The 25,454-nt window shown below is 43.6% G+C and overlaps 1 protein-coding gene across 3 annotated transcripts in view; it reads right to left on the bottom strand.

Annotated features, from left to right (window-relative positions):
- Positions 1-25,454, bottom strand: part of NHS (NHS actin remodeling regulator) — a 249,886-nt gene that overhangs the window by 48,999 nt on the left and 175,433 nt on the right. The window contains exon 1 of one of the 3 annotated variants that reach the window (XM_053387131.1): positions 14,596-14,946. The exons of the other annotated variants lie outside the window; for them this stretch is intronic. Within the exon in view, the coding sequence (XP_053243106.1) occupies positions 14,596-14,629 (34 nt within the window). The 5' untranslated portion in view covers positions 14,630-14,946. Of the gene's footprint in view, positions 1-14,595; positions 14,947-25,454 lie in introns of those variants that run through there. 3 annotated transcript variants of the gene reach the window in all.

Genomic DNA, 25,454 nt, shown 5'->3' on the forward strand with positions numbered 1-25,454 from the left:
ATCTTTTTGTACGTACAATGACCCTTCACACATACAGCTTTGGTTTGTGTGTGTGTGTGACTGTTTCTCTGCACAGATTTTTAAAGAATTTCCCAAAAAGTATCCTAAAAAAATATGCATAGAAATGGGCCACAATATAAGCTTTTAAGATGTCCACATATGGAAACAGGATGAGATGAGCTAGGCTACATTTGTCCACCCCTACAGATTATGTTCCACATGCCACCCTTGACCTCTACTATGGGGCAACGTATTTTCTTCAGAAGAATTTCTTTTATTCTGGTCAACACCCCCTGAAGACACCCTCCTTGTGATACTCATAGCCCCCTGAGTTTGTTGGTCCAATTGGTCACTGCCTTCTGCACACTTCAACATAGTAAGTACAACGCGAGCAAAGTGTGAAAGGAGAAGACAATGACAGTGAAGAGGAAGGCAACAATATTGTTTCTTCGTGGCACTGCCAAGGTAGTGCAATCATTATGGAGTTTGTTTTTTATTTAGGGCATTCCTGTGTAGGAGGCAACACACTCAGGAAACAGGAGCTACCATCTCACAGACACACACAGTGACATAATTACTGCAGCCCTAAAACCTTTACACTGCTTCCTTGTAAAACATCGATTGATTTTTAACATCCTTTCTTTAGCTTTTATGGCTCTTAAGAGACTAGCCCAACATCCCTGTGAAACATCTTTCACCCTAAGCCTTTAGTCAATGTTTTGAAAAGATTGGTCTCATCCTTGTCTTGCCATTCTAACTTCAACCTTGAAAGAGGAGGAAGAAAGTGTTCATTCATCACCAGTCCATCAGTACCATATATTGTATTTTTCGCTCTATAAGGCACACCAGACCACAAGACGCACCTAGTTTTTGGAGGAGGAAAACAAGAAAAAAAAATTCTGAATCTCAGAAGCCAGAACAGCAAGAGGTATCGCTGCGCAGTGAAAGCAGCAATCCCTCTTGCTGTTCTGGCTTCTGGGATAGCTGCACAGCCTGCATTCGCTCCATAAGACGCACACACATCTCCCCTTACTTTTTAGGAGGGAAGAAGTCAGTCTTATAGAGCAAAAAATACGGTATTTAAGGCACATTTATGAAACATAGCTTCCCCAAAAAAACCTGGGAACTGTAGGTTACCTCTCACAAAGCTACAGTTCCCAGCACCATCAATAAACTAGGTTTATTTTGGCACGACTATTGCCACTATTAAAAATGAGTGCAAAACTCCCCAGCTAGACAGAATAATCACACAACGATATCAGCCACACAATATGAGACTCTTCTGCTACCACCAAGATTGGCTCATGCTGTATTTAACTCTAGGGTGTTTCTACTGCAGTTTTCAACTGCAGTAGAAACTGCCCGAGGGCACAAACGAGTGAATATCTCCAACTTTAATGTGGATTGTGTCACTGGGAGAGGACATAAAGGTCTTGCACTTTTTGATTAGGTAATTCTAGTGTGCTGGCGACCTTGGAGAGGGTTTGCTGTCAGTATCTATAGTGGCTTCCCTTTCACTGCCTAACTCTGCATCTGAACCTTCAGGAGTTCAGCATGCAGATTAGCTGGGGGTTAAAGGGTGCCTGGCTGAATACTCACTCTCAGAGAAGAAGTAAAATATGAACTGTGAGTGATGCAAAAAGCAAAGGGTTTCAGAAATGAAATTACAAGGGTAAGAAAACAAAGAGAAAACGCATATGAACAAAATGTGATGGGTGGTAAATGGAAAGGGGATAACAAGCAGACCAAGGAAGTTACAAAACAGAAGCAAGAGGAAAGTTCATTTGAACATTTCTGAGCACAATTCAAAGAGTTGGTGCTGAACTTTAAAGCCCTAAATAGCCTTGCACCTGTATACCTGAAGGAGCATCTCCACCCCCATCATTCAGCCCAGACACTGAGGTCCTCCTCCAAGGGTCTTCTGGTGCAAGGGTCTCACTGCAAGAAGTGAAGTTATAGGGAACCAGGCAGAGGGCCTTCTCAGTAGTGGCACCTGCCCTGTGGAATGCCCTCCCATCCAATGTCAAGGAGATAAATAGCTATATCATTTTCAGAAGACATCTGAAGGCAGCCTTGTATAGGGAGGTTTTAAATGTTTGATGTCTTATTATGCTTTTCTGTATCTGTCGGAAGCAGAGTGGATGGGGCAACCCAGTCAGATGGGCAGGGTACTACTACTAATAATAATAATAAGGAAAAGCAGGTATGCTGCTCACATAGGATCAAAGGTGCAATCAGCTGCTTAATGCCCTCCTCACCCATTACTTTCTGCCTCTGTCAGCTGCATAGCCAGTGGAGGCTAGTCCATTAGGGCAAATGAGGCACTGCTCTACCAACCTCAGTGTTGATTCTTGTGAACCCACCTGGCTTCTTATTCACAACCAGTCCAAAGGGTGGCTCTGACAATCGGCTTCCTCCTCCCTCAGAGAACTCAGAAAGGGTAGAATTAGTCAGCTAATCTGTCATTGGCTCTACTACCACCTACCGTTGGCCTCCTCACCTTCTGCCCTACCAGATGCAATGGGCAACAGCCACCATTGGGTCCAGCCTGTGACATCTACCAACTCTCCTGCTTTGATTTGCATTCCTGTTATCGACCAAAAAGTATCACAATTGCTCCTGCATTGTATGTTGAAGATCCCAGGATCAATCCAGCTGGGACAACCATCAGGGTCTTTGAGCAAATAAGAGAATTACACAGATGTACAGTGGTACCTCGGGTTAAGTACTTAATTCGTTCTGGAGGTCTGTTCTTAACTTGAAACTGCTCTTAACCTGAAGCACCACTTTAGCTAATGGGGCCTCCCGCTGCTGCCGCCACGCTGCCGGAGCACGATTTCTGTTCTCATCCTGAAGCAAAGTTCTTAACCCGAGGTACTATTTCTGGGTTAGCGGAGTCTGTAACCTGAAGCATATGTAACCTGAAGCATATGTAACCCGAGGTACCACTGTAACTGGCTCCTTGATTTAAAAATAATAATAATAATAAATTATACAGTGTCAAAATTGTATGTGATTATGTTTCTGTTTCTGTTTCTATTTATGTATTAGTCAAAGCTGTCAATAAAAAGGAAGCATTAAAAAAAATCATCATGTCACATTGGAGCTTTTAAACTTCCCTCTACTTTAATCAGGAATCCCTGACCTATGTGCTATGAGAGGTATTGAAATAAGCCTTGCAAAAATAAGCCTCTGTCTATCCAGCATCTGTCAGTGATTCATCCATCAATTTATGCCCCTCAGGTTGGGAAGACAGCATTGATCCTTCTGTCTGCCCATATATGGGCAGTGACATCATCTCAAGGGAGAGATTAAGGATTCCACAGGGATTCCACAAGGAAATCCCAGAAGTACCACTCTTGCCCAGAAAGCACAGCCCTACCCATCTCTGAGCTCTGATTGACATTTTAGGGAAAGCAGTGGGAGGGGCCTGAGGACGCAATCTTAACTAGATTATTTTGTAGTTGCAGAGATATTGCCTGTTCCTTTGTTCCGGGAGCTGAGTAATAAAATAAAATAAAAACTGTGCATGTATTTTTTTTAGTATATGATTTGAATGCGCCTTCCCATGTTAACCCTGTGCCCCAGATACATTTTTTTTAAAAAAAATGCTGCTCTAGAAAGACTCATTGGTGATATAAATGCAGGCCTGGAGTTTGTAGATTTTGAAGGTTTCCCCAAAGAATTTTCAAAGAACAAGTATAAGGCAGAAACTCGGTTAATACTGGCTTAATTATATATCCAGAATTCTGAAAACAACACAGCTGTGAAAAGAAACAACCTTCTTGTTTCTTTTTGTTAAATAGCTGGTTGTTTATTTCAGGCCATACCCACTACTACAGTATACAATTTGCTAATTACCACTCTGGTTACAAAGACAGTCTCTGTTTATAGTGAAGTTGTTCTGGTTGGTATAAATCCCCCCCATCCTAAATTCCTTTGGGCTCTTTATAATCTGTTCACTGGTTGGAAGGGGCTCCCCCTCTGTGTGTTAGATTCAAATAATCTCCTATTCATAGACTTCTAAAAATAGATGGATTTTATTTACATTTTAAAATGGTGCTTATAATTTATACAGCACATTCATTCCCTGAATGTTCATGTACACTCTCACAGTACTTCAGGTGTGGTGAACCTGTGGTTCTCCAGGTGTGGCTGGACTCCAACTCCCATCATCCGCAGCCACCATGGCCAATAGTCATAGTCTTTCATCTCCCCACCGCTGAAAGTCTACCTGGTCCCTTACGCCCCTGGCTAGACTCTGAGATCATGGGGGGAGATGCTCTTCTCACAGGGCCACAGTCCTCAGAGAGATGGTGCGTGGCCACATGCAAGAGGATGTTCTCCGCTGTGGCATCCTGACTCTAAAATTCCCTCCCCTCTCATATGTGAGCAGCTCCAACATTGATGGAGTTTCAACACCTGTTAAAATCATGGTGGTTCCTCCAAGCATATGACTTGAGTGGCATCCCTTGCCTAGCTGATGTAATTACGTTCTTAGCGTTCTGCACACTCTTACTTTTAAGTTGTATTTAAATGAACTATTGCTTTATTGTACATTAATGTTCCAGCAAAGAGAACAACAAAGAGCTGGCATTAAACCATTACAGTGGTACCTCGGGTTACATATACTTCAGGTTACATATGCTTCAGGTTACAGACTTCGCTAACCCAGAAATAGTACCTCGGGTTAAGAACTTTGCTTCAGGATGAGAACAAAAGTGCGGCAGCAGCGGGAGGCCCCATTAGCTAAAGCGGTGCTTCAGGTTAAGAACAGTTTCAGGTTAAGAACCGACCTCTGGAACGAATTAAGTACTTAACCTGAGGTACCACTGTATATATAAAAGAACTCTTAACAGTGATTCTGTAAAGCAGTGGAGCTGCGAGGGTCTGGCTCAGAAACAATGGTTTGCTTAAGGCCAATGACCACCTATGAGCCAACTCACCAGTCGTATGCCCCAGCAAGATCTTCCGGCAAGAAGGATGCACAGCAACACACATCTGGCCCCTTGAGCTCTCACTCGTGCCTCAGGTCTTTTCTCAGTGGGAGAAATGTGGGGATTGTCTGTTATTTGTCCAGACCAGGTAAGAAACTGCAAATGAGAATCTGTTTTGTACAGGCTTCCAGAACCTGGTGCACGACAGACATCACTGGACTCCCACTGACTACGCTTGGGTATATGGAAACTGCAGCCTAAAAACTTCTGGGGGGCTAGATGTCTACCTGTTTGACTTTCTGTCCTATGCCCTAGCCACAGGGAAGGTGTCACAGCTGAGGGGAAGAGCACATGCTCTGCATGTGCAAGTTCTGAAATTCAGTCTCTGGCATAGCCAGATGAAGAAGGGGAATATTCCTGTAGGAGACCCTGGAGAGATGCTACTTGTCAACGTCTACAGAACTGAGCCTTATAGACCAATGATCTAACTCAGTATAACAGGGCTGCCTTTGCTCCTAATGAAGGAAAGCTTTGCTCCGCCCCCCTCTGCATAAACTTTCTGCATTTGCCAGTGATGGAAAGAGGATGGGGTGGATGGGGCGGTTGGCAGCAAGCACAGACAGAAGCTGGCTAGTAAGCCTAGGTGCCCTGATGGGGGACACCCCACTTCGCAGCCCGTTTATGCTGCATCAGCTGCATACATCCCAGAAGGCTCCCACGTCACATGACTTTTTTGGTAGACATAATGCAGCTTGCGTGAATGGATTTATGAAATGAAAATGTAGGAACAGAAGCATCGTGTAACAGTGCACATGAATAGGTGACACATTCAAGCAACTCCCTAATGGTCCACTCACAAACTGCAAAAATCCAGACCTTGTCTACTGGTCTTTGGGGGCGTAAGAATCAAATATGAATCAAAAGCACCAACTTTACATGAATACATAAGCTGATAAATGTTATGTTAATGGGAGTTCTTTCCCCATGCTTCACTGTGTATTATATGTTAGCTTCAGTTTTGTGGTCAGGTCTGGTGCTGAACTAACTACCGTAACACCGTCAAATAAATATGACTGATTCTGAGAGCTGAGTGTCAGCAGCTATATATCCAAAATAGGAGACTAACAACACCTTATAATTAAAAATGGAGAAATACAACTGCACTGATCACCCGCTTCTGTTCTTTTTTGGATCCTTCTGGATCTTGGATGTGATGGCATGGATATTTCTTGTTAAGTGAATACAGCACAACCAGGTCTTACCAAAAGTATGGGGGTAGAAATGTGGAAATGTATTTATTATATTTATTTTTATGGAACTATTGCTTCAACTTATCACTCTGACAACAGTGCTCAAGGTGGTTTGCAATATTTTAAATTTATAAGGACAGCAGAGGGGGATCACAAAGCAAACGCAGGAGGGAGACTAAAAGAGAAATCAATCAGAAGGCAAAGCAAATATTTGCCTAAGCAGAAGCCCTCACCTAGAATCATGGAATTGCAGAGTTTGAAGGGACCATTAGGGTCATCTAGTCCAACCCCCTGCAATGCAGGAAGACTCATAGTTGAAGACTGAGTTTCTGACACAGGATTTCCACAATTTGGGTGCCACCACAGAGAAGGCTCTTTCTCTTATTGGCACAACCAGCACTGAAGCTAGTGCTGAGACAACACACAACAGCCTCTGCAGCTTACCCCTGGCATCACAAAGACTTCATTCATTCATTCAACTTATATCCCTCTCCCTTCCTCCCAAAGGAGTCCAAGGTGGCAAACAACAAGAGATAAAACAATAAACCCATCCTAAAAAGACATCTTTAAAACAATTCCAGTACAAATGCAGACGCATTTTTGCAAGCAAACTCAACCTCCTGTCAGTTTCTACCCAAAGTATTCTCTGCCACACAGTTCTAATATTATCTCAAAAAAACCCCTGCAAGTTGCATGTTCTAGACTGCTATATTCTGAGCTGCTAAAAGTAAACAGCAGCTGCAGTGCTCTCAGTTTAACACATTCCTTAAAACAGTGTAAGGCACACACACAGAGGGCACTTCCAGACTGTCACTATTTTTTGGCTGGGATTCAATCACATACTAGGAAATCCAGGCTGCACAATTATAATAGAACTTTGGGGGAAGCAGGTTTGTTGCTCAAGGCCTCCTGATCTGAGTTTTTGCCACCAAGAAAGTGACAGTAAAACGCATTGGAATGTGTGGAATAATCCTTGCTTTGAGTCAATATCATCTAACCTCCCCACAAACAAATCAGAATGAATGCTCATTCAGGAGCAAATGCCTCTGTGCAAATTAATCAGGATGCTCAACAAACAGGTCACCTGGAAGCACCCAAAAATACAGAGTAGACCTAAGAATAATCTGTTCTATTCTAGTCCCCTCAGCAAAAAAATACTAAGCTGAGCACAGTAATTTCATATACAAAAACAGACTTTTATCATGCCCTCTTCCCCTTCCCCCTTTAAAGAAATGTCAGACTTATTAGCAACTGAATGCTGTGCATACTGCTTACTGTAGAAAAGTGTAGATCTTGTGTCTACATTTAAACACACTCCAAGTGTCCCCATTAGGCCTCCAAAACTGGCTTGTTTTCTGAGAAAGCTTGAGTAAGCTTTCTAAGGGGTCAGCAGAGTTCTAATGTTTGCACTCTCTCATATCAATTTGTGGTCCTTTGATTAAAGAGCTGGATCACATTTTTGACTGGAAGAGCAGTCCTTTCCACTTTTTGAGTACTGTATGGCCAGAAAACCAGGACTGAAAGAAACAATTGTTTTTCCCCCCAAAGCAGACAAAAAGGGCAGGTAGGCTCGTGAGTTAGAAAAAAACTAAAAAAAAGCAGTTGTCCTTCTTTGTCAGGATGAACTATTTTGCATTGTTTCCAATTGTTCTTAATTAACAGTATTACACGACTGCTGTTTTTGGATACCATCACTCCACCTTTTATGCAGAACTTGCTTTTCAGCCACTAGATGGCAATAGATAGGCAGTTTGCGTCTCTGAAAGCAGTAAATGTCCATGATGTGACAGAGAGCAATTGATTCACATAGAATATATACATACATGAAGATATTGCTCCAAGTCAGCACTTTACTGCTCACTGATTTTTTTTAAATAAAAAAAACACCACACACTATCAGTGCCATCTCTCAAATTGTCAACACATTATTTCCTTTTGTTTGACTTTTCTGCCCCTCCACCCCAAAGGTTTGAATAAGGATGTTATTATCACATGCACATGCTTATCCACTAAATAAAAATCAAATCAGGAAAGCTCTTATCTGGAGGCAGTCATTCCAGCACTGGGAGAGCAGAGAAGCAGAGCTTACTCCATTGGCTCTGCTGCTGCGAGAGGCCAGCTCCATCAGGCCTCTTCTCCCTCATCTGGGAGCAGCCATTTCATCAGCTATGCCAGCTGGTCAATGTAGGAATAACTGCCTAGAAATCTAAGTTCTGAGTTTTTATTTTCCTCTTGCCTCTTGGTCCCTCTCCCCTTGAGTGTTGGTATTTTCACAGTGCTATTTTTCATGGAACTCACCATGAACACCTCCCTTGTTCTCTTATAATGGGAATGGCACTCACCTGAGAGGTGCCGGAACCAAGTTCCGGTAAGTTCCGGCTGAAAAAAAGAAAGCCCTGTATTCTGATCTACTTATTTATTAGAATGTAAGCCTACAGGTAGGGAGTGTCTTAGTTTTGATTTCATGTATGCCACAATGGGAGCCTTTTTGGCTGAACAGCGGCATACAAATGCTCTAAATAAATAAATAAATAAAATAATAAGAAATGGCATTCTAAAAAATGTTGTAGATTTCATATCAGGAAAGAAGAACCCTCTCTCCTGATCTTCTGCAGCTAATGGGAAATCCAACTCCATCCTTTCAATTAACCCAGAGTGGATCTACACACAGGAAAAACCCACCATAAATAAGTCATAAATTAAATTGTTATAATAAAAGGGGGGGGGGGCAGAACCCAATGTAAAATCGCATAGAAAGGTTTTGTGCTCTACAGCACCATCTGGTGTTGCATGCTTATAACACATTTAAAATTCTGTTTGCTGAGTCCCCAGTGTGGTGTAGAACCTAAGAACATGCGGGGGGGGGGGGAGAGAAAGAGAAACCAGCTATATAGTTTGGATTGTTGCTTTTGGCTGCTCTGCAGGCAGGAGAATTTTGAGAGCTTCTCCTTCTCCCACCACAGGTCTTCTACTCTTTTATTCCATGCACACAAATTTTCCTTTCCTTAAGATCTGATGACTTTAATTCCCAATTTATTCTCACAAATCTCAGACTATTCAGTCAAAAAGGAAAGCGCAGACCAGAGGTGTTGGTTGTGCATCAAACAGCCATCCAAGTAAATAAGAGCTAGAATGCAACATTCAAATCAGGAAAGGGATTCTCTGCCTCTCTCATAAGATCCTTAGCTTGTTCAACTATTTCCTGCTTTCAGGCAGGAAATGCAGGACTGAGGGCAAAACATACAGCAAGAACAAAAACAAATGAAACACCCCTCCAGCTCATTTCTGTATTAAAAGGCTTTTAACATGAAAGCCCATTTCAGCTGAGTTTATCCAGGTGTAGGTTCCCGGGCACATTCTTAGTTCAGAATTAATTACCCACCTCTAAATTACCAGAGAGGCTATCAGGGGGGTGGCAATCGGAGTTAATAGCTAGAGGCCATCCTCAGCTAGTTTTAGACAGAGGGCAGGGTGCTTGCAAGAAGGGTAATTTTCTGTGTGCTGAAAATGTAAATCACAATTTCCTGTTGGCCAGCTATGGATTCCATCAAGCAAGGAGAGAGAGAAATGTTTCCATGAAGGCCCCTGGCCTCTCGCCCTACCCCAAGGCATTTGTTTCCTTCTTCTGACCAGTGTTTGGCAAGTTTGGTCTTCAGAGTCACAGAGAAATTACTTCTTGAAAACAAGATCATGGCCTCCCCATGCCCCATCTTACAAGCTCCCAGCATCTCAGCGAAGGGATGTGTTGGAAACTGACCAAGCAACAAGCCAAACTGAAATAACCACAGCAACCAAAACCATTATTAATCAAAACCTACTGGGACTTGTTTCAGAAAGGAAAACATTTGTTTTGATGTCTATGATTTCCCACCAGCAAAAACAATAACAAGAGATTTTCAGCACTCAGCTTTTATTTCCCCAACACTCTTTAGGATGGATCCAAATGTTTCATGCCTCAATGGGAGTCTTCCTCTAGCGCAGCAGTGAGGAACCTTTTTCTGAGAAAAGGTCATTGATTGAGGGTTAAAGTCAGTCAGGGCTGCAGCTGATCATGGGCAGAAACAGATCAGGTGGTGGGTGGAGCCACAGCCAAAAGGAGGTGGAGTTTTCAGAATCACATGACTGAATAGCCCTTCCTCTCTTGTCTATGCCACCCCATGCCTTCTCTACCTCTTCTCACCACATACAACAAACGAGGTGGTTGGTTGCCAGATGGGTGGTCAGGACATAGAGAGTGAACTGGCAGCATCCAGAGAGCCACAGAAAAGGATTCAGCCTGTGTGACAACTCTGGCCAAAGGAGAGACTAACCTGTCCTTCTCCTGGGCCCTAGGTAGCCTAGCCTTTGCCTTGCGCTATCCTCAATAGCAAGGTGGCTGGCTCAGAAAATGGTAGCAGAGAACCCATGTTCATACCTAACGTATTCTGGTAGGGACAGGGATAGGAGTAGCCCCATACTGAAGTGATCAGCTGTCTCCAGAAGTGACTCTACGCTGCATTCCAAAGAGGATGTATCTGTGTTCTGTGATAAGTGATTTCCATGCCACAACTGTGAGCTCTGGAGTCCGATCCAAAGAGAAGCATAGCACCGGTCAGCAAAGAACACAGAATGCATTTCCTCAGGATTTTAATAACAGGTTATCTCACCTGTGAACGATCCCCTGCCCTGCTCTATGTCTGAAAAAGGAAAGCAAATATAGACAACACAGAGAAACCCTATTTGACTTCCAATCCTTTTCCAAGGCCATCCCATCCCAATTTTGAAACGTGAATGGAAATGGCAAAACATTGTGACCCTTACACATGTTCTGTACAGAAGGTACAGCAACAGAAGTTTAATTGGGGATGGGTGGGAATCTCTTATGAGTATTCTCCTTTGTAGAAGAACATTGTATGCAAACCACACATGAAATTATTGGGGGATTGTAAAGGTTCTTTTTGCTTTCTGCATTTGTGTCAGAAAATGACTACTGTCCACCACCTGGTGCTATGAGGTCCTGTTTAGTGGGCCACCTATGGAAAAGTCCAGTTACAACACAGTAAAGCCAGAATACGGTAGTTCTTTTTAAGAAGCAAGAAAAAAAGTCATTAGTCCAATCTAATGTTGCACCTCTGCCCAGCAATTAAGGAAATAATAAACATTCATTTGCTTTCTTGTGCTTGAAAGCAGAGCTTATGAATCAGAGTCTAGGACACTGAACTGGCATCAAGAGTTGTTTAATGCTATTATTCAGATGATTCAACAGAATTCACAAAAGCATGCAGCTTGCTTTATGGTTGGCTGTCAAGGGGACCAACACCTGAGATCTGAAGTACCAACTTTTCTAATCTAAGGTGTCATCAAAGTTCAGAGCACATATGTGAAAAGATAACCTATAACCAAGGCAGATGGGGTTTGGCCTGATACTACTTTTGACTGTATTTCCCCCCCCCCCCATAGGATGGGTTCGGAAAAGGTCAACCTGACACGAGTTGTAACCCCACTCTAAAAATCCCTTATGGCTGTACACATTCAGCTCCAAGGTACCAGGCACACTGTTTTCATCAAAGGCTGCTAAACCAGGTCAGTTTCAGGTCAGCAGGAGTGCACCCTGGCAGTGCAGGCAGCACTGTCCACAGAAAAACACTCTAAGCTTAAAATGGCATAAATTTAAGGTTGAGCATAATGGTTTGTATGTGACTATGACTGCAATCCTATACACACTGACCTGGGAGTAAATTCCCACTGAATTTGACTTACTTCTGCTGAGACAGGCTTTGGATTGCACAGTAGATTGAATTTATTGTATTAAAACAAAATCTCAAATCAATGAGACTATCAACATGTTTTAAAATTGAACATTTTCTGAATTAGACACAGCAGATTACATCTCAAGGCACAGGAGTTGTCTTGTATTTCCATAACCATGGAAGCAATTCCTGTGTTAATAAACAGGGGTGAGCTCAGAGGGTTGATTCATGCCACGGCTTAATTCCAAAGCTCACCCACGCCTTCGCCATTACATCTGAACCGCAACTATGGTTTGCCCTCCAAACCATGACTGTAAACCATGGATCAACCCTGGTTTGAATGGCAAGCAGGTTCAGCTGTAATGGCCATCTATAGCCCTAATCATGTGTTCCATTTTGGGCTTAAATAGGCAAGGAAGGGTGACTTTTCAGAGGCATGCTAAACTCTGCCACCACACTCACTGGCACCTGCAGGTTGAAGGGCACCTTCTGCACATAGTTGTCAAGCGTCCCTTATTTGGCAGGACAGTCCCTTATTCCAGCGCCATGTCCTTCTGCTGTCCCTTATTGATGATGTCTCTTAAATAAGCTACTGAAGGTAATGGGGCCCTTTCTATGTCCAGCTTGCTTTGTCAACAACAAATTGTTGCTGTTTTTTTGTGTGTTGAATATATGCTATATGGTAATTTATGGACCTAATAGGTATCTAAAGCCATTTGCATGCAACAAAATATGTATTTTATAAAAGTAATTGTTGATCCCTTATTTTGGCTGCTGATCCCTTATTTTCGAGGCTGCTGGTCCCTTATTTTCAAATCTGTAAGTTGACAGCTATGCTTCTGCAGTGAGGAAGTTTCCTGTGCTTGTGGAGCCTCTCATGTGTTTTGGAACCCTGGGAAATCAGGTTTCCAAACCAGAGGCTTCACTGCTTATCCTAACCTTCCTGCTGCAGATGGGAACACGCAGAAGGTAACAGGGCTGGGGCTGGAGCTAGTTCGCTTGTTCCCTCTTTGGAATGCCACAACAGGTCTTATAGCTTGCATCCATTGTGACCAGAATATTGTAATGCAAACCATTTTTCTTTTTAAAACCTCTAGCTATAGAGCTTGGTAGGTACAGCTCCTCTCCTTGTTGAGGCTAAGGACAAATTTTTACTTGTTGAATATTTCCCTTTGACAAAGTCATTAAAGAGGCAAGAAAACGTTCCAAGGCCATACATTAGGAATTCCGCTCAAGGGGTCTGAGAAGGACAGAAGCAAGCAAATAAGTTTTTGAACCTCCTGAACAGCCATACAACACAGGCTGCATTTTAAAAAGGTGACTCATTTAGCAATATCTGGGGGGGAGGGATGGCTTTCTTGAGGTGAAGTGGAAGGGGGAGCCATTTCTTTTCAGTAGCATTATCTTAAGCAATAATATAAATGCCACTTCTAATATCTCCTTAATTTCCCTCCTAAGTATCTATTAGCAAATCTAAATATCTATTAGATTTGTTTCTCTCACAGGGACGTTATTTTTAAAGTAGTAGATGAGTTCACAGTTGAGCTGTTTCATATAAACTTTTGTGAAATCCTTCAAATTAATTGAAGCAACTAGCCACTCTGTAAAATAATTTCAAAGGTGATATGGGGCAGAGCATATTTTCAGTGCTACTCACCCTTTGGGACTCTCTGTCGAAGGAGAGTCACTAAGACACCTTCGTGCTTTAGCTTTACCCAAAAGTGAAGACTTTGGGGTTGTTGTTGTTTTAATCAGCAGAGCCTTTTCTAATTATTAATGCTGCTGTGGTTCTTTTGCCATATAGTAAATGGATTTTATCTTTTAATGGAATGTTTTGTTAACTTTCTCATAGTGCCTTTTGAAATGCTCTGACTCTTTAAATTAAAAGTGACCAATGCTCAATAGATAAATGCATAATTATCATTTTTGTTCAAAAGTTTTGAATAGATTGCTACATTAGTCAATCAATCAATCAATCAATCAATCACTAATGACTTTCAGTTAAAACCAAGCTTGCCTTGAATGTACAAGTCAGCTACAAAGAAGCAACAGAGGTCCTCAGAATGTCTATATCATTTATCTATCTATAAAATTGGAGCACCTATTAAGTGAAAGTCACAACAGAAAATTATATTTATTGCTGACTGGCTGAGAATATACACCAACTTGCAAAAAGCGAAGTCGAAAAATGTGTTAAACTTTTTAACCACGTTTATGCCTATTGCTGATATATAAGTTACACTTTCTTTGTGTAACCCAAGGAGGTTCACCTGGTACTCACCTTTTTGGCATTGGGTGACCACCTTTTTATTCTTCCAGGTATCATAATGTTACAACATCCTCATGCTTTTGGTCCTGCTGTATAAATGTTTTGCTGCTGGTGATTTTTGTTTGTTTGTTTTATATTGAGGTTAATTTTATTCTGCTTTAATCTTTATGGTTTTTTATTTATTTGTTGCTAACGTCTGCTCTCAAGCAGCAAATACATTTTGTAAACAAACAAACTGCTAGAATACAAGACACATTCCCACATCTTTACTTAGCAAATGAGTTTTGCATGGAGGAGGTTGGGGAGGGGGGAGAGAAGAGAGAGAGAGAGCGTGCTTTATTATCTCCCGGTTACACAGAAACCCTGTCTACAAGGCAAAAGAGTATATTTATATATATAAATATATATACCTGCATTCTTCAGCAGACAGCAGCCCAGGGCCATTTTTGATCACTTTGTTGTGCTTCTTAAGAAAATCTCCCAATGCCCAACAGGCTTTGCCTCTCCTGCATACTGTTCTCTGGATCTCAGAGTCCCAGTGATATGTGCAAACTGACCTGCAGAAGTGAGGGGGAGATCAGAGGGTCGAGGGAAAATCCCTCCAGGAAACACGCATGGCACAGATTTTTTATGAACATCTGCACGCCCTCCAGCTTCCCCTTCTAGACAAGCACATGGTTCAGCCCAAGTACTGGGTCTTTCTAATCTCTTCACCGTCCAGCATAAATGGTAAATCAGAAGAGCGAACAGTAATCCTACTGCTCTCACTCTCTGTCGCGTGGAGGTGGAAGGGGGAGGGGAGGTTTAACTCTTTTGTGGCCTGAAAGAATCTCTGGAATCTCTCTCTCTCTGTGTGTGTGTTTTTAAAGATGTTGCTTAAATGACAGGCCTGGAAAGAATTACCCAGGTTCCCAAGAAGCACAAGAAAAGATAATTTACCTGAGAGAAGGAGACTAAAAGAAAAATTCAGACGCTTCTGTCACTATTTGTTTAAAAAGATTTATGCTCCACCTTTCCATAATAGATTTCTGCCATTAGTAAAAGCAAATAAAAGGGGGGGGGCGACATAAAATAGCATATATCAAAGATTTGAAACAGCAGAGAATAAAATCACACCCTTCATGTGCACAAGTGCTTCTGACCCCTATGATTCAGCCATGAAAATGGCGGGAAAGAACAGTATGCTGAAATACTACCCCAAAGTTCATCACATGAGCAACAGTGGCATGTTCCATGAAAACTGTGGGGCAATTACAGTGCAAAACTTCTGTAATGTTCTGGGTGGGTTAAAATATGCAAACATATATATATATTTCTGGAAGCAATTAGCATGCACATCAGTGCTAAGTTTCTCCTTTTTTTCTGGAAGTATATTTTATGTCATGTAAAATATTGCTTAAAACTCAATAGTTATCATGAAAGGAAACATCGGGAAAATGTGGTTTGAAAGACAGAGAGAAAATGGGGAAAGTACTGGCTCCTCCCACTTTGGGCTTTGGCCCCGCCCAACAGTGGCATGTAGCCAGGCTTCAAACCAATTGCCCCTGAGGGAATGAATGCAGCTCTGGGGTCAAGATTTCTCACCCCTGACCTAAATTTTCTTCCATCTCATTTTCTTTATTTCAAGATAGTGTTTCACACACACCCAAAAGCAATGTAACTGATCTTTATGATTCATCTCTCACCTCTGCTGTCAAGTAACTGGATTATGACATGCAGAAACAGTGTGGAGGGGTGAAGGCAGCAAATCAGACATGATTATTAAGTAAACAGAGAAACAGAGAAATAGGTACTATAGCAAGAAAAGCGCAATGAGAATCTGAATTCTCCTTTGTAAATGATAAGCACATGCAAAAAAAAATGTTGTCTAAGCAAAAGCTGAGAGGTGCAACTTGGATTCATAACAGGAACTGAAGCATAGCAGAGGTTCTCTGATGCATTAAGACAGCCCAAGTCAACAGAAAGTCTGGCTGTAACAGAGGCAGCGGGCTTGGAGAACATGACCTAGATAAGATACTTCAGCCATCCAAACAAGAGGAATCAGCAGCTTACACAGCCATGCACAGTTTCCTAAAAGGCTTGTAATTGTAGCCCCCTCAGACTGCTCTTTCCCTTCCTCCTGTTTTTCTTTTATTTCTTACAAAGATAAGTCAATGCAAGAGATGAAATCAAGGGAAACAAAGGCAGGGGGAGAGATTGCGTGCCTTCCAACAGACTTTATTTAAACATCTATGAAAATCTAGAGTGGCTGCTTCCTAGTTGGAAGGCCTTGTTCAGTCGCCACAGAAAATTTTTATGCCCCCTTCCAATGAAGCCTTAGATTAGCAGTACCCGGAGGTCCAGCGGTCCGCCAACCCCGTGGCCAGAGGGGAAAAACAATTCCAGAGACTTCTTGGTCAGAGAAAAGAGATTTATTGCAAATCTGTGCACAGAGACAGTCAGCAGAATATAGTTTCTGAAATCTGACTGTGTTGTTACCATGTTCAGCAAGCATTTTTATACCTGAAAGCATTCACCCTCCTCCCATACCTCCCCCCCAATATTTGCTGGCTAAGGCTGCTAGCTAAGCACTTCCTCTGCTGGTTAAGCATTTTCTCTGCTCAGTAAGCACCCCCTCCCACCTTCTTGTACACGTGTCTTTCTTTTGCTAGCTAAGCATTCCTTCGTATCTCTTCTTATCTTGCATTACTTAAAGCAGAAGTAAAGCAGGAAACATCTTGCTAGTGGTTTTTAGTTGACAGCAGTTTTTGGCTAGGCAGGAAACGACCTTCTGACCTGTAGCTAGCATCAGCAGTTTCAGATAGCTGGTTAGACAGAAAACGGTCTCCTGACCTGTCTGATTTAGGCTTTGCAAATAACTGCATTTTTGAGTTTGAGCCATCCTAGCAGAGTGCCGGAATTTACTATGTGTAGATAATATTAATGATTAACCGTTCCCCTCTCCCTTCACTCCCTCCTCTTCTTCTGAACAACCTAATACTTAGGTTCGTTCTGGGGTATGGGCCTATACTCCCTCATCACAGCGATGACTGTGGGTCCTAGCTTCCGTGACAGGAGTCTTTGCATCATTTGCTGCAAGCATTGCAATAAGCAGGGGATACAGAGGCAAAGAAGCAAAAGGATTAATAGCGGTCCTGCTAATAATACTATAACATTCCTGAGCCAACTGCCATCAGGGAGCCAGGAATACAACCAACCCCATGCATCACTCCCTGTGGCTTTCAGCGGGTTCCTGGCTATCATTGTTTCCATGTGATCAATGGTGACTGAAATATTATCTAGGACATATCTATTTTATTGCTGAAGGGCCCACTGATACCCGTGCTCTATCAGCTGCCTTGCTTTTTGGGAGGTTGTGTCCCACCTCTCTGAGGAGGAGCCTATTATCTTAACCAATTTTCCCACCTGTCCTTGTGGATGCTTAATACTCTCATGATTTCCTCCCAACACACTGTATCCGAAAGGGGCTTCTCCCTCTACATATATTAACATATACCCACAGGAATATATATCCACCCTTGCAGAGGCCTGACACACGGAGTGACCATATCAAAGAGTTCTGGCCCCAATATCAAAAGTCCTGGCGGTGCCTCAGAATTTGCTGGGAAAAAAAAAAAAGTCTCTACGTTGGGGACGCTGCCCGCGGGCGTCCCTCCCATCCACTTGTCCAGTCGTCTGGCGCTCTTCTGGAGATGGTTAGCTTCAGAGGATCATCAGGATTTGGTGTAACTGTCCAATCTAAAATAGCCTTCTTCACTTAAGTGTGGTGGACCCAAGGGGTGAGGTAACAGCAGTGGGCCTGGGTCCACCTGTTAAGAAAGAGACAAAATCTCGGGAGAATTACTGCACATAATTATTAAACTGCACATTTTGACTAGCATGGGGGGGGGGGGTTATTGCAAAACTGAGTGGACAAAAGCTGGTCCATTGTCAGATCCTATTGACCTAGGTAGCCCATAGCGGGGAATGATCTCCCTAAGCAGGCACCTGGTTACTTCAAATGCCTTTTCAGTTCTGGTGGGCCAGGCTTCAACCCATCCTGTATACGTGCAGATCGCCACGAACAGGTAGCGGTATGGTCCACAGCGGGGCAATTCAGTGAAATCCACAACAAGGTCTTCCATGGGTGCAGTTCCACTATGCTGAATCCCCGGGGGAGCCAAGGGTCCGGTTCTAGGATTATTCTTTAGACACAGCAGGCATTTCCTGGAGATCTGGGCTGCCAGTTGATAAAGGTGGGCTATATAGAAGCACTGCTTCAGCTGTCTGGTTGTGGCATCTGGTCCCATGTGGGTGGACTCATGGTATCTCTGAATAATCTGCCGAGAAAGGGACTCTGGAATCCATATTCTGTCATCATGAGTAAGGTAACATCCTTCTTTGGACATAGTCAGCCCCTGGGCATCTGCAGTGTCCTTTTCCATTTTGGTGTATATTGGCTTATCAGCGGTGTTCAAGATCCTTCCAGGGACCAGTGCTCCAATAACTGATGCGGGAGCTGGTTCTCGGGCTGCTTCCTTGGCCACCCTGTCTGCTAGTCGGTTTCCTCTGGCCACTTCTCCTAGTCCAGTTTTGTGTCCATAACAATGGATAACTGCCACTGCCTTGGGCTCCCATACAGCATCCAGAAGGTTCAATAAGGCTTGTGGGTGGGCCACCTGGTTTCCTCTGGAGGTAAGCAAACCTCTTTCCTTCCATAAGGCTCCATGGGCATGTAAAGTCAGAAAGGCATACTTAGAGTATAAATGTTTATCTTCTGTCCCTTTGCTAGGGTCAGGGCTCTGGTGAGCGCTGTTATTTATGCCAGCCGGGCCGACGTTCCAGGCGGGAGTGGCTGCGCTTCAATCACTTGGTCTTCCAAGGCTACTACTGCATAGCCTGCCTTCCGCTGTCCAGCCTTAACAAAGCTGCTTCCATCCACAAACCATGAAGGCCAGTGGGGGTTTGCTTCATCTTTGAGGTCAGGCCTGCTAAAATATTCTTCATCATCTTTGCTTGGGAGAGGAAATAGGTACCCTTCATGTCAAGCAGAGCTGGGACTGCATGCGGGGTCACACAAACAGTGTCTTGGCCAAAAATAAATTTGTCTGCTTTGTTCAGTAGGGTGGCTACTGCCACAACTGCTCTCATGCACGGCGGTAAGCCTTGTTCTGTAGGCATCAGGCGCTCAGATAGGTATGCCACTGGCTGTTGCCAGCTTCCCAATTTTGGCACAAAACCCTTTTCGCTGTCCCTTGGTCCTCATCCACGAATAGAGTAAAGGGTTTCTCAGGGTTTGGGATGCCAAGCGCTGGGGCTTGCTGTAGTGCCCTCTTCAAATCCACGAAGGCTTGCTGTTGTTCTGTGTTTCAAACAAAGGGGTCTCTCTCAGTTCCTCTGGTTGACTCATGTAGAGGCTTGGCAATGATGCTGTAATTAAATATCCATATCCTACAAAATCCTGCAGACCCCAGAAAGCCACAGAGTTCTCTGCAGTTCTTTGGCTCTGGTATCAGGATAATAGCCTGCTTCCTTTCTTCACTGGTAACAAAAGGGTGTTTCACTGTGATTGGCATTGCCTCAAGATCCTATGTTGGAGCAGTCGCTCTAGATGCACCTACACTCCTTCAGTCGCCCTTCGTGGGATGGGATACTTATTTACTGCAACAGGATTGACAAATGGCTTGGGCTTCACGATTATTGGTGGGATATTCTTTGCCATTCCTGGGGGGTTCACTTGTTCCAGAATACTGGCGGGGATGGGTCCCTCCTCTTCTTTTATTATCATGAGGTGCCAGTACTCCCTCAGGGGTGCCTCCACAACCAGTTCCCCAAGTGACATATTGGACAATGTGGCTTCTCCCGATGGCTTAAAAGTAATTTGGGCTTGCAACTTTACCAACAAATCTCTTCCTAATAATAGAATAGGGCATTCTCTCTTCCAGTGCCCTTCCTGTCGGCAGATGGCGCACTGATTCCTTCCAAGACGGCTTCGCCCTCCTCCCCGGGCACTTCCTCTTTTCTGAGGGGTGGGGGCGGCTGCCTGTAATGTCATCAACTTCCTTGTTTGATACTTCTCCTTTTTTCTCTGGGCCTCCTCATCTCTCTGATTGTAAGTGGTTTGAGCTATTTCCAACATCTATTCCAGCCCATGGCCGATGCACCCCTCATGCTTCTGGATTTTTTCTTTTGGCGAATATTGGACGCTGCTTGAGCTACAAAGGCAGCCTTTATAATGGGGCGTTGGCAATATCATCTGGGTTCTCCTCAAAGGTAGGGTTCTAATTTCTCCAATTGCACACATCAGCACTTGAAAAAGGCACATGTTGGACTGTATAAGTGCATGGTGGTGCTTCCCCACCCTGTCCTGGGGGGCTGGTGGGTCATACACTCTGCATAGAGGCATCATTGCAGTCCCACCCTTTTTCTGTGCCTTATGGGACTTATGGAGGGACACCCTGGTTGCTGCTAACAAATGGGAACTAACATCCACTTCTTTCACATAGGGTTGTACATACTGTTGCAATCTCAATTGTCTGATACTGTGTCCACATTTTTCCTTTCTTTGCTAACTCAATTAGTCCCTTCATAAACTCCTCATCATCCTCTTCCTCTTTGCTCTCTAATTCATCAACCTTGGAGGGTTCAGGCTGAGGGCCGGCTCCTCCCTAGTCCTGGGGCCCTGGGCCTGGGGGATTTGCCAGAGGGGCAGTTGGTGGAGCATAGGGTGGTGGCGGTTTGATGATTCCCCCCTCCTCATCTTCTGGGTCTGGTATCACCGGGGGCTTTTCTGCCTTCCCTGCCGGTCGAACTGTACAGATTGTATTTCGTGGGGCGTCGCCTTGGCAGGCTTTCAACCACGGTGGATTCTTTTCTACATTGGTTTTCCAAGTAGAAATATAAGGGATCTGGTCTGGGTGGACGTTCAAGATATTTTGATATAGTGGGCTGATTAGTTGCAAATCAAAGCTCCCCTCCGAGGGCCAGTTAGTTTGTTGGGGCCAATCAACTTCACACAATGTCCTCATCCTCTGTCTTCTCAATTTGAACCCCCAATCATCATGCTTTGTGGCCGCTTTCCAGTTCTTTAAAAAACATTCCAGAGGACTACATTGGCTTGCCCCAGACCCCATTTTTTTTTTTTTCTTTTTCAGATACCCCGCACCTAATGGGCTGTAAATTCTTTCACACTCCACGCACTACAGATTGTGACCTGCCGAGGTCGCCCTGGCAGAAAATGCACAACCCTGCAATCGCTCGGCCAAGGGGACGCTAAGCCCCGACCCACACTTGACAACAATTCAGTCACTGGGGTATCCGACATGCAACATATAACATACAAATCACACCATTATAATTTCAACATGCAACACACAAAACACACCAATACAATTTCCCCTCTGTTTCCCTTTTACCCAACCTTACTGGCGGCACTCTACTGCAATCGGCCAGTTCCCTTCCTGGCGGCCCTCTGCACAACCAGGTGAGGCTTGATCAGACCTCGCCCCCCTTTTCCTTGGGGCCCACGCCCTTTCCCTTGGGCTTACCGTTTTCCGCTGCGGATTCCTCCTTCGGCCGTCCTCTTTTCTCTCCCGACTGGGTGTCTCGGCTCAGGCACAGCGTGGCGATCTCCCCCTACAAACTGGCAGGGTGCGCGCTGGAGATTGCGAGCGCTGGTCCTGGTTGCTCACCCGGTCGAGTCTGGCCCCTCGGTCCACCTTTCGTGGGGTGGGGACCCATCCCGGACACGAGCCCCCAAAACTGAAGCCTTAGATTAGCAGTACCCGGAGGTCCAGCGGTCCGCCAACCCCGTGGCCAGAGGGGAAAAACAATTCCAGAGACTTCTTGGTCAGAGAAAAGAGATTTATTGCAAATCTGTGCACAGAGACAGTCAGCAGAATATAGTTTCTGAAATCTGACTGTGTTGTTACCATGTTCAGCAAGCATTTTTATACCTGAAAGCATTCACCCTCCTCCCATACCTCCCCCCCAATATTTGCTGGCTAAGGCTGCTAGCTAAGCACTTCCTCTGCTGGTTAAGCATTTTCTCTGCTCAGTAAGCACCCCCTCCCACCTTCTTGTACACGTGTCTTTCTTTTGCTAGCTAAGCATTCCTTCGTATCTCTTCTTATCTTGCATTACTTAAAGCAGAAGTAAAGCAGGAAACATCTTGCTAGTGGTTTTTAGTTGACAGCAGTTTTTGGCTAGGCAGGAAACGACCTTCTGACCTGTAGCTAGCATCAGCAGTTTCAGATAGCTGGTTAGACAGAAAACGGTCTCCTGACCTGTCTGATTTAGGCTTTGCAAATAACTGCATTTTTGAGTTTGAGCCATCCTAGCAGAGTGCCGGAATTTACTATGTGTAGATAATATTAATGATTAACCGTTCCCCTCTCCCTTCACCAAGCCCCCCACTTATTTTGGTGGTGGCAAATATATATATATATAAAAAATAAAAGTAGTCACACATTGAAGTTGGTGGAGACCACCTCCTCCCCAATCATCAGATCGATTATTATATTGGTGAAGAGATGCTGATCATCTCTGCTGGATCACCAGGTAAAATAGTTTAGCTATCCCAGATGTAGAACGTACATCTAGATACATACAAGATACACACACGAAGTCCTCCTGCCCTGAATGTTATTTAGGCCTGGCTTCAGGATCTTTCTAGCCACTTCTCCATTTTTATTTTAAAGAAGAAGGCCCCCCCCCCAAAAAAAACCATGCTGAAGGAAGGAAAAGGTGCTTGACATTTTGTTTTCTTTAGGAAGTCATAATAATTTTTAAAAGGTTGAAATACCAACAAGTCTGCTTTCCCCTCAAAGTGACCTCAAATACCAAAGGAAACATACTTGCTCTCGGTGCCTGAACAAACTGCAGTGAATTAATTCCGTGTTGTTAATGGCAAGGATGCAATTGCTCTGCAGACAACCCATCCAGATGTGGGGAAAATAACTTGAGGAGTTGGACAACTCAGCGAGCTGGGGCCTGTCACTTTGATGGTCTCCCTCAATCTGCCGCACATTTGCACACATCTCAAAATTAACCAGCAGTTTGGATAGGATTGCATAAACAGACCTCCAGACTACTGGAGGAGGGAGAACCTCTTATTTCTTTTCAAATGCCAGAAGAGGCCAGTTTATGGAACTGTATTTTTTTCACACTTTTCAGTATGTTTGCCAATCTGGAAGAGTCACAAGTGAATAAGCAATGAAAAATGAAAATGTGCAAAGTCACTCTCTCACACCTCTCACAGGGATGAAGAAAAGAGGAGGAGAACCACGCCTGCCGCCCTGGAGCAACTTAAGAGGGCAGGCGCAATAAAAATGTAATAAGAATTATAGCAACGAATTATGGCATTTTGTTTCAAGCTCACACTTCTGTACCTACAGGTTAAAACAGTCCGACCCAAAAATATTGTGGAGTCTATGAAGCAGATCCACCATATCAACTAGAGGTCAGACTCCTGACAGGATACAAGTCTCTACTTGCGAGTAGCCCTGAGTTTTGATGCATTTATAGGAAGTGATAGAGACACACGTGAAGCCATTATCATACTATACTTTCCCCTCTGTCTAACCCAACTATTATTACCCATGTCATAAATGTAAAATTTGAAGTGATAACTAGAGTGGCTGTAGGAAAGGATTTTCTCCAATGTTTGTATCAAGAGACATCTTGACTTTATACATACAGCCGTACCTTGGTTGACAAATGTCTTGCGAGTCAAACGTTTTGGCTCCCAAACGCCACAAACCTGGAAGTGAGTGTTCTGGTTTGCGAACGTTTTTTGGAACCTGAACGTCCATCGCTGCTTCCACTGCTTCTGATTGGCTGCAGGAGCTTCCTGCAGCCAATGGGAAGCTGTGCCTTGGTTTCCAAACGTTTTGCAAGTCAAACGGACTTCCAGAACAGATTCAGTTTGACTTCCGAGGTACGACTGTACATTCCAACAGTATGATGGACCACATTTTAAGCTCATCTCCTGAGACCACTCTAATTAGCTCCTTCTGTAGATGAGAGATATTTCCATTTCTCCTGATCATCATTCCAAAACAAATCTCCTGTCTTTTTCACCTCTATCACTGGACAAGGAAGGCTATAGTGGAGATAAAGCTGTTGCTCAATAAATATTGGGATTTCAAATGGACTTTTCCTCCAATTCACTTAGTTCTGAATTACACATGTATGTGCATCGCTTGATACAGGACATCACTTGTCTCACCTTCTCTGTCCTTCACACTCATGGTTAGCAGTGTAGTGCTTCATTCATTTATACTGAATACATTTTTCTACTACAATGGTATAACGGCTAAATTGCATGAAAGTGTCTCAGTACAATGAGTTTGCCATTCACCAAATATAGGGTAAACAACACAGGCTGCTTGCAAAAGGAAAAGCAAGTACATTTTGCCCCCTTCCTTGTTAGTGTGTTATTGCAAAAAGTTTGCAAAGACCCTCCTTGCAATTTCCCTCTCCCCTCTTTATAAACATGTACTTTACGTATCAGAGAGCATTGCAATTGCCAATGGTCTGTGAAATCGATACAGTTATTTATTCCGCTGCATACGCTGTGTGTGGGTGTACGTGTACAAGACAAAGCTGTTGACTTACGGAATCGGGTTGAGTTTGTAATCCATGCAGAGAGCTCTGCTCTCCCTGGAGAAATCAGGATGTGAAGAAGCAAAGCTTTCTTCATTTTTGTTGATTCCTAAGTAGGCCAAATCACTTTGGAAGATAGCCAGGAGTTAATTTAATATTCATCTCTGACCTGTTTTATTCCTTCAAGGTTTCAGTATGAAGTTGGCTGAAAGCCTTTTTTTCTGTTTGCCTGAAAATGTATCACCATTAATGCTATCCCCCAAAGCACGGTCTGCAGTGCACACATAAATAATGAATTCAGAACTACTGCTGCTTTCTTCTTCCATCAGCATATTACTGGAGGACCTTGATAGTCGCTACTCAGGTAATAGTCATGTGCATATGTTAACATAAAAGTTTGGGGCCTGCTCTTAATTTCACTTCTCCCCTCATTCCAGTTTATATGGCAGGTTGCAGGAGAATCTCTTCGGTTTCCTCAAGATGGTTCCTCAATCATATTTGTCAGAGCACAGCAGATGAGCGTAGCTGGCGGTATCATAACCCTTCTGGTAGCCACAGGTGCAAGTAGTGACTGGACCTTCTCAGTCTTAAGTAGAGCAGAGTTGGGTTTGCATCTAGGCTGAGAACTTATCAGTCAGAAAGAGCTTTTGCAAATGCAAAAAGGCGCTACTGCAATGTGGAAATG

Source organism: Podarcis raffonei, chromosome 4 (assembly GCF_027172205.1).
Source record: "Podarcis raffonei isolate rPodRaf1 chromosome 4, rPodRaf1.pri, whole genome shotgun sequence".
Taxonomy (NCBI): domain Eukaryota; kingdom Metazoa; phylum Chordata; class Lepidosauria; order Squamata; family Lacertidae; genus Podarcis; species Podarcis raffonei.